This window comes from Lemur catta, chromosome 21 (assembly GCF_020740605.2).
Source record: "Lemur catta isolate mLemCat1 chromosome 21, mLemCat1.pri, whole genome shotgun sequence".
NCBI lineage: Eukaryota > Metazoa > Chordata > Mammalia > Primates > Lemuridae > Lemur > Lemur catta.
Genome location: NC_059148.1, coordinates 12,295,218 through 12,307,916, shown reverse-complemented (window position 1 = coordinate 12,307,916; position 12,699 = coordinate 12,295,218). Strand labels below are relative to the sequence as shown.

The window sequence follows — 12,699 nt, the reverse complement described above, 5'->3', positions numbered from 1 at the left end:
GCTCTCCACGGCCACGGGAGGCACAAGGGCAGTTTGGGAAGCTGAGGCTCTCAGACAAGCTCAAGTCCTGAAGGAGGGCAGTGGGGACACATCAGCTATTAAGCGGGGAGAGAGCTGCGTTTGCTTACCAAGTACCCAATCCTTCCATCGCAGCAACCCCCTAAACCACCGTAAGACTCAGAGTCACACTAGTCTGTTTCCCAGTAGATTACTCACAAGATATCTCACTAGGAATATGAGTCGTCATTAAGAACCTCATTATTACATGAGACTTCCTTCATTCCCAGCTGTGGCTGTAAAGGACATAAAGCATTAGGGGCTGCATTTATATGTTGCTGTCGTATCACCCAATTTCACTACGAAATTACAGCACGCAAAACGTGCGAGCAGGACTTACCGATTTTCTGATTGAAAATCTTGTCAAAGGTTATTTCATTTCTCTCTTCAAGATATTTCTGCATCACGCTCCGGATACTGAAAGGGAAGAGTGACACATGTTTAACAATACAGCCTGCATCGCCACTAACTGTCCCCAGAATGAAAGAGCTATAGATGCTTGACTCAAGGATATTAACTTCACGAGGGACATCCTCTTGCCGACATCTGTGACTACATGAAACGGCGGACTAGACCAACAGTTGGAAATGTACCAGCGTTAGGCACTGTGCCCTGCTGCAACATGGAGCCAACCCGACATGTAGAGACTCGACTACAGAATAAATTAAGGACTTTGAAAACTGACCTTCAATATAAACATTCTCCCAAATATGCACACACCGCATGCCCCCCACACACAGCACCACACACGCGACAAATTCTGCTAATCAATCATTACGCCTCCTTCTAAAACAAAGGTAAAAGTTTCCTAGATACATGATTGATATTCAAAAAAAATTGTATTTCTACACCTATAATAAGCAATGAGAAAACATAATAAGAAGGAAGACTTCACTTGCAATAAAATAAAAAACATTAAATACCTTGAAATTATTCTTCCAAATTATGGGCAAGAACTTTATGGGGAAAACTACAAATTGTACTGAGAGACATTAAGAAGATTTAAAGAAATGGAAAGATACACCACAGTTACAAACAGCAAGATTTAATATTGTAAAAATTGAAAGTTTACCCATATTTATCTATAAAATCAATATAATTCCCATCAATATCCCAACAGAGTTTTTCATAGAACATGGAAACAGAAAAGCTCTTTCTAACATTTATACAAAACAGCCAGACATGGTGGCTCGCTCCTGTAATCACAGCTACTCGGGAGGCTGAGGCAGGAGGATCGCTTGAGCCCAGCAGTTCAAGGCTGCGGTGAGCTATGTTCATTCCACTACACTCCAGTCTGGGTGACAGGGCAAGACCCTATCTCTAAATAAATAAATAGATAAATAAGTAAATAAAAATAGGATTTATACAATACACCACCAGATCAAGAATAGCCAAAACACTTATGAAGAAAGAGACCAAAGATACTGGGGCTTATTATGAAGCTAAAATAGTTACGACAGGATAAACAAACCTAACAAGGAAATGGGATGGCACGGAAACAGTCACACACAGACGGAACTCTGACATATAATAGAAGTAGCAAGTCAGAAAAATGGGGAAGGATGGATTATTCAATAAGTGAACCCCGAAAAGTGATTATCTAAATGGAAAAAGTGAAAATTTAATCACTATTATCCACTGATGGTGAAAGTGAACAACAATTTAGCATTATTTTGTTGTTTTTTTTTTACTTTTTAAAACAAACTAGTTATAACTTATACGTAACTAAATGCATATTTTAAGTGTACCATTAAATGAGTTTTTGACCAACGTATGCACCCATTAACTACTATCCTAATCAAAATATAGAATATTTCTATCACCCCAAAAAGTACCCCTTTACAGTCAATCCCTCCATATTCTAGAATCCAAGTAACTATTGATCTGCTTTTGTTAACAGAGATTGCATGCCCCAGTTCTAGAATTTTACATAAATAAAATTATACAATATGTTGTCTATTGTGTCTGGCTTTTTTCACTTGACATAAGACAGCTTCACCCATATTGCTATGTGCATAACAATTTAGTTTGTTTCTATTGCCAAACAGTACACCATGTGTGACTATTCCACAATTTGTTTACCCATCCATCTGTGGATAGACATTTGGGTGCATCCAGTTTGGAGCTACTATGAATAACAGAGCTATAAATATCTATGTATTAGTCTTTTATGGGCATGTGTTTTCATTTTTCATGGATAAATACCAAGAAATGAAATTGTTGGTCATAAAGTAAATTATAACATACATGAAAAACTCCTGAACTATATTCCAAAGTGGTTGTACCATTTTACATTCCCACCAATGTATGATAGTTCCAGTTGCTCCACATCCTTGTTAACACTTGCAAGACTTTTTAAATTTTAGCCACTCCCTTGGGTGTGTGGTGGTATTTTATTTTAATTTGTATTTTAGTTTGCATTTCCCTAATGAACATGTTGAGCATGTTTGTAAATGAGTGTTAGAATTTGCATATCTTCTTTTGTGAGGTATGCATACAAATCTTTTGCCTACATTTTAATCGAGTTGTTTGTCTTATTACTCAGTTGTAAAACTCCTTTTTTTAGCCTGGAAATAAGTCCTATATCAGATTTATGTGATGACAATATTTTCTCGCAGTTGGCACTTTGACTCTTCTTTTCCTTCATGGAATCCTTCTAAGACCAGAAGTATTTAACTGATGAGTTCCAATTCATTGATATTTCTTTGATGAACAGTCTGTCCTAAGAAATCTTTCACATCCCAAGGTCAGGAATATTTTAATCTATATTTCCTTTAGAAATGTTAAAGTTTTAGCTTTTGTGCTTAGTTAGTCCAATATCCATTTCAGGTTAATTTTTGTGTATAGTAAAAGGTAGGTATCAAAGTTCTTTTTTTTCCTTATAACACCTGTTTTAGTCCCACCTGTTGAAACACTGAGTTATCCTGGCTCCTTTTTGAGTCAATATTAAATATGTATAGGTCCATCTTTGGACCATCCTATTGCATTGATCTATATGTCTGTCCTTACATGAATACTATCTTGTCTTGGTTGCTTCTTTTCTAACTTAAGAATTTAGATCAATGAATTTAAACATTTCTAATGTAACCATTTAAAGTCATAAAATTCCCTCTAGGGCTTGATTGAACTGCATCTCATAGATGATATCGATACATTCTATTTTCATTTTCATTCAATTCTAATTATTTTCTAATTTCCCTTGAGATCCCTTACTTGACCTATGAGGTATTTAGAACTGTATTGCTTCATTTATAAATACTTGGAGATTTCCCATTATCTTTCTGTTATTAAATTTTAGTTTAATTCCTTGGTGGTCAGAGAACATACTTTGAATGATTCAGTTAAGATTGGTTGATATTTGTTTTACTGTGTAGAAAATGATATATCTTGTTGACTATTTTATGTGCACTTAAACAGAATGTATATGCTGCTATTGGAATGGACTGATCTATAAATGTCAGTTGGGTCAAGTTGGTTAATGGTGTTTCTTAGATTTTCTATACCCTTACTGATTTTCTGTCTACTTTTTCTATTTGGATTATTTCCTACATGGAGCTATTACAAATAATGCTTTTATGAACAGCCACCTATAAGTCTGTGTGAAGATATTTCTCGTAGGTAGATACATGTAAGTGAATCACCTAGATCATATGGAAAATATGTTTTAAAGCATTTTTTAAAGAAACTACCAAACTACTTTCCATTTTGGCTATGCCATTTCACATTCCCATCAGCAATATAGAAATGAGAATTCTCATTTCTCCATGTCCCTGAACACACTCATTTTCTGACTTTTATTTTAGCCATTCTAGTGGATGCGAAGTAGCATCTCATTGTGGTTTTAATTTCCATTTCACTAATGAGTAGTGATACTAAGCATTTTTTTCATGTGCTTATTAGCCATTCATCTGTCTTTGTTGGCGAAATGTCTATTCAAATGTTTTGCCTGTTCTGAGGAATGGTGTCTTAATATTCAATTGTAAAAGTTCTTTACATATTCTGCATACAAGTTATTTGTCATACATGTGATTTTCAAATATTTCTCAGAGTCTATAATTTATCTTTGCACTTGCTTAGTGCTGTCTGTGAAGGGCAACAGCTTCTAATTTTTAATTAAATCCAATATATAAATATTTTCTTTTACAGATCGTGTTTTTGGTGTCACATCTGAGAAACCTTTGCTTTTTTAAAAAATTACTCCATGGGGATGCAATCAGCAAAATCTCGGGTGTGGGAAACTACACAGCAAATGACCAAATTTCTTTAACAAAAAATCCCAAGAGGAAAATAATCATGACAGAGGAACATGTAGGTCAAAAAATAAAACTCAAAAGAATTAACAATAAGGCATAATATGTGGACCTTATATGAAACTAAATTTAAGTAAAAAAATTTTTATAAAATTAGAGAAATGTGAATATGGATTAAATATTTGATGATATCAAGGAAGCCTTTTTTTTTAAGCAGTGGCAACATATTGTGCTGACACTTTTGTATTTTAAAAGAGTCCTTATCTTGTACGAATACATACAAAAATATTTATAGATGAAATGATATATCATGTCTAGATATATTTCAGAATAATATAGGTATACGTGAAACAGCAGGTATAGGTGAAACAAGACTGGCTATGTATTAATAACTCATGAAGCTGAGTGACAGCTATTAATACATCAGTTTCATACTGTTATTCTCTCCTGTACATGTTTGAAATTTTCATTACAGAAAGCTTTGAAGAATCAAATTTTGGCGTCCAGACTCCAGGATCACTACTTTTACATTCTTCCTCATGAAAATGAGGCCTATATATACCATATATATATATTGGTGGGAGGCCTAATAGACTTTTTTTTAATTTAATACCAACTAGTTGGAGATACGCCAACCCTACTAGGTTGTACTTCAACACCTGCAGTAGAGAAACTACAGCATGTATGACAAGCTAGATACCTCCCATTATTAAAAGTCTCCATATTCTTCTATATGAGGTTTGTGTTTTATTCTAATGTCCAAAATAAAATGAATTTAAACAAATATTTTAAATAGTACATAATATATTGCCTAAAAAGACCAGTAGCACATAACAAGGTAGTTGTGAAGATCAAGTAAGATGGTGAGAGAGTGCTGTTTAAACTGTAACCAGCATGCAAATGAGAGCTGTTACCATTATTGGCCATCAAAAAACCCAAAAGGCAGATTTCTTTTTAAGATTAGACGACCGAGCAGTCATACCAAGATTCAACTCCCCGCAAAAGAAACTACTTTTTTTTATATGTAGTTGCTAAATATTTTCTACAAACTACTCATCGGGCACCCAGAATAGAGCTATGCCATCCAAAGGCCCAGTAAAAAGTTTACCGCTAGATTTAAAATCACCAAACCTCACCAGATAGATTCTGAGGCAGTCTGTAAAAGTATCTCTTATGGTTTAATGTCAACTGTTCCCAAGTTTCCTCAGTTCCCCAGATCTTTGGCAGAAAGCTCTCATACATAATTTGCATATTATTAAGCAATGCAGCACAGGACAAACTACATTCAGAAGATCACAATCCAAGTAAGCTAAATGTGAATTTAAGTTCCTTCGTGTTTTTCCTACAGTATTTTGACAATCTACATTCTGCTTTTAATGCCTTTTTCTTTGCAACATATAACTGGATATTAAAGTGACATTAAATATACTTGAATGTCACTGGCCCAAGAAAACAGTCATATACAAAAGTCATCCTCGAACAGACGCCACTTGAAGGATGAACAAATCTATGGGATTATTGGTTTACCTAATCAAAGAGACTAAAATTTCATAATCCAAGCCATCTCTTTAAATTGGTTACAACAGTCATTTCAGAATCCATTCATCTTGTTATCAAAATCCTTTAAAATTAGCGACAATACAGAAGCAGCTGTGTTCTAGGGCTGGGGTGTTGCCTGTGTCGAGGCAACATTAGCAGAGAGAGACCAGACGCAGAGACACTTGTGTAGGAGGGGCAGCAGCCTGTTCCTTGTCTCTGAGAGTCATTTTCCTAAAATACAAATCTGACCATGTAATTATCTCATTTAAAAGATTCCAACGGCCTCTCATTTTGCCCAGGGTCTAAACTCCTTAGCACGCTGCAGGGGGCACTTCCGAAGGGGCTGCAGCACCAGGGCTTGCAGTTGTCTTTCTAGTGTTGCAGCCATGCTTGATTTGTTACTTTCCATAAAAGAAACAGGCTCTTTCATTGCTCCGTCCTTCTGTAAACGCCATTCCCTCTAATGCCTTCTTTTTTTTTTTTTTTTTTTTTTCACATGAAAACCTCCTACTCATCCTCTGTGATCCATCCAGTTCAGGGGTCACCAACACTACGGACCGATCCTCGACTCTTCAGAGGTCAGCCCTCCCTCTGGCTTCTGTTCCCATTGTCACTGTCACTGTCATATCGTTCCCCATAATGGACTGTAATGATTAGAATCTCTGTGTCGCCCTCTACACTTGTGAACTCCCGAGGGACATCTGCCGTCACCCTGGTACTCAGTCCCCCACCTTCAACACCACGGCACCCCAAAGGACTCAACATGTCCCTGTGAAATGTCCACAAAGGAGTGAATGAATAAATGCCACTTTTCTAAATAAATTCCACACACTGATATAACATAAGCATAGTCAAGTCAGTTAACATTTGCTAAGGATCCATGGGTCTGGAAGTATTCCGGTCACAGGAATATGGAAAGATGAATTAGACTCATTCATTAATACTAAATTTGTACCCGAGAATTGGTTCTACAATTAAGGGTGTATCTAGCAAGCTAATGAATAGAGGGACTCTCGAAAATGGGACTCTACCAAAACGATATTTCTATTTAACCTTTAACAACCTTGGTGTGATGACATCACCAGGGTGTCAACTGACATCACTGGAATATGCCTTGTCTGAAATTGCTTTTCTGCACCTCTAAACAGCTTGCATCAAGGGAGCCCAAATAAATGAAAAACAAAAAACAAAAAACCAATAGCAGTGTTTTCACTCTTCAACGCTCTTATAAATGACAATGAAAGAAAGAGCAGTTAGGGACTTTAAAATTAATATAAACTAAAAACTACAAGCCTCCACCAAGCCTTTACATCTAGCCTATGGTGTGAACATGTGTGTATGTAACTCTCTCATATGCACATAATTATTTATGTGAGATCAACTGAACTCTGTGGCGAGGTTTAGCGTTGGTAACTGACAACTGATAATAAATTCAGTTTTAATTAATGGATGGCATGGTAGCCACCATATCCTTCTACCTATCAGTAATGGAAGCCGTTCTGCCTCAAGAATGAGCCGGGCAGATGGCCACCCAAATTAATAGCACATTTCTCAACCTCTCTTGCAGCTAGATAGTCACATGACCCAACCCCCACCAGTGGACTCTGCAGAGAAGTGACCAGTGCTACAGAACTTCCCCATCACTTCCTCAAAGGCAAGTGCTGAGCTTCACTTCCTCCTCCTGACGGAGAAACGGCAGTAACCAAAACACCTGTCTGGGCTGCGGGGCAGAACCCCTGCAGTGGGGGTGGCAGAGCCAACGTCCAAGCCCGGGGATGGCCCTGCCTTGCACAGCTAAGTCCCTCCCTGGTCAGCTCGGAATTTCTCTAGACCAGTGGTTCTCAAGCTTGGCTATACTCTAGGATCCCCTGGGAAGATATTCTAAAATATTGGTGCTTAGCCCCCTCCACCAAGATGCTGATGTAACTTGTCTGTGGTGTGGCCTGGGCTTTGCGCCACTGTGTCTTGAGTCTCTTTGTGACACCGGCTCAGGCCATACTCTAACGAATAGAGATGGCTTTTCAATTCAAGGGAAAGGGCACCGAGTTTCCTTTTATCTATGTTTCTCAAACCATCTTGGTCTAAAAAGGAAATTTGAGACCAGAAAAACCAGACTGCAAATCTGGCCTTCTGCAGCGCGCCCCTCATTCACTGGGATCTGTTCCTAGACCCCCAGTAGAGTCCGAAATTTCGGAGAGTGCCAAACCCTATATACACTGTTTTCTCCTCTACGTACATACCCATGATAAAGTTTAATTTATAATTTAGGCACAGTAAGAGATTAACAACAGGAACTAATAAGAAATAGAACAATTATAACAAATACCGTTCACAGTTCCATGGATAGAAGATGCACTCTTACCATAGATTTTAGCAATGTCAGCATGCTTTCATTTATTAATTTATTTTTTTGGTCTTTCCTCACATTGAGAACTCTCACCTTTTCACGTAAAGGAAGAGCTTTACAGCTTCCCTCTGGCATATTCGAGCTGCCAGCATCACTGCCCTTGCACTTTGGGGCCATCACTAGGTGAAATCAGGGTTACAGTTGCTGTGATGACCGAGCCAGCTGCTAAGTGACTCACGAGCCGGTAGCACCTACAGTGTAGATTCGCACCCAGGAGGGATGGCGTGAGATTTCACCACCCTATTCAGAACAGCATTTAAAACTCAATTAAATCTTATGAATTGTTTATTTCTGAAACTTTCCATTCAATATTTTCAGACCTCGGTTGACCGCAGGTAACAAACCCTGAAAAGTGAAGCCGCGTATAGCTGCAAAGATTTCAAAGCCATTTTTCCAAACAAACGCAAGTCTTCAGAGGCAGTTCTCCCAAAGATTTTAGGCTTTCACCACCTTCCTGCCTCTGCCCCCAGCTGATTCTAGTTTCATATTTGTATATTTCATTATTCAATAATAAATCATTAGTTTTTCTCAGCTAGCATTTTTCTCCCATAAGCTACCCTAACACTGTTTAGAGAAAACTATTTTTCATAGTTTTTAAAAAACTTATAATGCCAAATCTGTCCAAATTTGGCATTAAAAATAATGTTACAACCTACACAATATTTTTTGCACATTCAAATGAATTCAAGAATTTTTGATCTCATACCGCTTGAAGAATCAAATCTTTGTCAGAGCTATCTCTAAAGAGTTAAATACTTTGCCAGCCTGAGCAACATAGCAAGACCCCATCGCCACAAAACTTTTTTTAAAAAAATGAGCAGGGCAGGTTGGTGCACGCCTGTAGTCCTAGCTACTCAGGAGGCTGAGCCAGGAGGATTGCTTGAGCCCAGGAGTTTGAGGCTGCAGTGAGCTATGATGACGCCACTGCACTTTGGCCCAGGCAACGGAGTGAGACTCTGTCTCAAAAAAGGAAAGAAAAAAGTGAAATATTTTGGATATTAGCTATATCTAATATAGGATATTAAATACATATATTCTTTGGGAAGGAAAGGAAAAGACCATTCATGTGTTCATTTGGCCATTCATTCATTCAAAAGGTATGTACTATTAATATTCTTACCATGAGCATGGCACTGTGCTTTACTCTAGGAATAAAGTGAATCCCTGAATAAAGTGAATCCTGCCTTACAAGGAGCTCGTGTCCAGAAGGGGTGACAGTGGAGGACACAGGCAGTCCCAGTGCAGTGTGACAGGTCTGCTTCCGCAGGGGCAACAGCAGGGCGCCAGAACCCAGTTCAATACGCCGAACTGCGGAATCTGAAGGACAACTGGCAGGTGTGGAGGGAGGAGAAGCACGGGGACCTCTCAGGAAGGACCTTGTAAGTCCTGTTAGCCTGCACCACATAATCAAACAAAATGGACAAAGGACAACAGCAACTACAGAAATAAAAAAATAAAAAAAATGCCAGGCCACAAATAGCCTCCACTTTTGGACTCACTTATTTTTGTAACTATGTGAGAAGAATTCATAAATTACCACCCATGAAATTAACGTCCAGCTTTTCATGGCTTTTTAAAGGCAAACGCTTCCTTCCCAATGACTGACAGATGAAATTGCGATTAGCAAAAATGCCAACTCATTTGATGCAAATTGCCATAGTTTCTGAACACCCAAACACGGTCCAGACCTCCTAACCCCTTTCTTCCCTAGAACAATGTGAGCCAGGCTGGGATTGCAGTAAACCAGCGCTATCTAAGCAAATGGATTTACACACTAAAATGTGATCCACGGGAGATCATTCAGTATAATTTTTCCATTGTCGTTTGATTTGGTATATGACACCTTTGTCACTTGAGGACTTTTCATTTGTGTTAATCTCCTCCTTCACGGTTTCCGGGTTTGGGGGTTACTTAGGAAACCCCTCTGTGATTGAGCGTAATAAAAATGCATTCCCTTACCTTCTTGTGTTTTTAATATTTTTATCTCATTAAACACCTGGGATTTACCTTTGGGCACAATGTGGATGGACTATAACTTTGATAGCCAGCGATCACACACCACTCTTCCCCCTCAACTCAAAATGCCACCTTTATGAAAGTAAACGAAATTCATATGTACTAACATATACGTGCATATATGAATATTTACACTATTTTAAACACTAAAGCAACGTGTTTTTTTTTTTATTTGGAAGAGCAGAACTCCATTGTTTTACTTTTTCAAAAGTCTTTTGGTTATTTTTGCCCATTTTCTCCTCTAGATGAATGAAGATAAGCTTGTTTTTGTGTTTTGCTTTTTTTTTTTTTCTTTTGAGATAGTCTCACTCTGTTGCCCGGGCTAGGGTGCCATGGCATCAGCCTAGCTCACAGCAACCTCAGACTCCTGGGCTCAAGCAATCCTCCTGCCTTAGCCTCCTGAGTAGCTGGGACTACAGGCATGCGCCACCATATCTGGCTAATTTTTTCTATGTATTTTTAGTTGCCCAGCTAATTTCTTTCTATTTTATTTTTTAGTAGAGATGGGGTCTTGCTCTTGCTCAGGCTGGTCTCAAACTCCTGAGCTCAAACGATCCACTCGCCTCCGCCTCCTAGACTGCTAGGATTACAGGTGTGAGCCACCATGCCCTGTTTTGCTTTCTTAGAAACAGGGTCTTGCTCTGTTGCCCAGGCTGGAGTGCAGTGGTGTGATTACAGCTCACTGAAGCCTCGAATTCCTGGGCTCAAGCAAGCCAGCCTCCTGCCAGCTTGTGAGGTTCTTTAAAATTCTCATTTGGATGGATTCTCATTTCGATTCTGATCTGGAGTTTATAGATCAATTTGAAGAGAACCGACATCTTCACAATATTGAGTCTTCCTATCTAGAAATACGTTATGGCTCTCCATATATTCAGATTCTCTTTTGCTTCTCAATAAAATTTTGGTTTTCTCCATACTAATCTTGTTGGTAATTACTTAGTAAGGCCTGTCTTAGAGGAACACATTAGGAAACACTTATTTTAAAATAATTATTTTGAAATGTTTTGACAAATCAATATTCATGTAATTTAAAAATAGAAAGCTGTTAAAGTAATTTTAATAAGAGAGAATTGCATTGCAAAGTTTCCTTAGGCTCATATGGTGAGTAAGCTGAGAGGATAGATCATCTTAAATAGCACGGCTTATTAGTTTTTTCCTACTAAGTTTAAACATCAGAGCTATGATTTAATAGATATTCATAATCTGAATGAAGTTCATTGAAGTCTTTTGTACTCACGAAGAAAATGGGTGTAGTCTTCTAAAATGTCATTTCTTACTATGCTTTTGCCCTTTAATGGCCTTTTTGCATTTCTTTCTCATTTTTCTATGGCAAGTCTTCAGGTCAAGAGGTTGTAAATCAGTCCACTCTACTCGGATTAGTCAGGACTCTTTGGTTGCAAATGAGCTTATTAAAACTCTACCCACATCTCTGTAATCACTTTCACGAAGCCTCTTTTTGAATCATCTAACACAGCTTCCAAAAAATACATCCTCCTCCCTTCAGTGCAAGTTGCCTGAGATGCAGTACATTTCTTATCTGTGAATGTCCATCCGAAGTCCCCGGTGCTCTCACACATGACATTGGGACAACTGAGGTTTCCAGTAGCCCTGCAGGAACATAGCTGTGGTCTTCACTCCTAGCCACCTACTCCACTGTTTTTAAAAATTACCGTAAAAATTTTCAACTATGAGAAAGAGTACAGTATACTAAGCCCCATAACCCATCACCCGCCCCTGAGCACCAGTTATCAGGGCTGACATCTGCTACTTCTAACCACACCCTGCCTTCATTTTTTAAAGCATTTTAAAGCTGATCTCAGACCACCTGTCATTTTACCCTTACGACTTCAGTTTACATTTCTAAAAATTATGGACATATTCCTCATAACAACACATTCTGTGATCACTTCCTGATGCCACCCTGGACATAGCAGTAATTCCTGAAGATCCGATACCCAGTCTGGAGTCACATTTCCATGATTTTGTACAGCTGGTGGGCTTGAGTCAGGACCTAATCAAGATCCACACACTCATTTGATTGTTGAAGCCCTTAAATCTGTTGTAATCTAGAGCCCCCCCACTCTCCCCACCCCACCCCCACCTTTTATCTTCAGTGACTTACTGAGGAAACCAAGGCAACAGGCCTGGAGGACTTCCCCACTCCGGATTTGTCTGTTTGCCTCCTCGAGGGGCCATTTAGCTTGTCCTCTATGTCCGTATTCCCTACGAACTGAAAGTGAGCTCAGAGGACATGATTACATCCAAGGCCGCCAAGCGGCAGGGACACTTTCCAGGTGGTCTTGGGACTTTACGTCACCTCGCGTAAGGGGGCACATAGTTACTCAGCCTAGTGATGGGAAAATCACGCAGAAAATTCCGTTGGTGATCGTTTGATTTCTCCATTTGAAATTCCCCATCAACCTTCCATGT

At 38.7% G+C, this 12,699-nt stretch overlaps 1 protein-coding gene across 1 annotated transcript in view; it reads right to left on the bottom strand.

Annotated features, from left to right (window-relative positions):
* Positions 1-12,699, bottom strand: part of GRK3 (G protein-coupled receptor kinase 3) — a 119,334-nt gene that overhangs the window by 93,673 nt on the left and 12,962 nt on the right. The window contains exon 2 of the mRNA XM_045534349.1: positions 398-474. Within this exon, the coding sequence (XP_045390305.1) occupies positions 398-474 (77 nt within the window). The remainder of the gene's footprint in view (positions 1-397; positions 475-12,699) is intronic.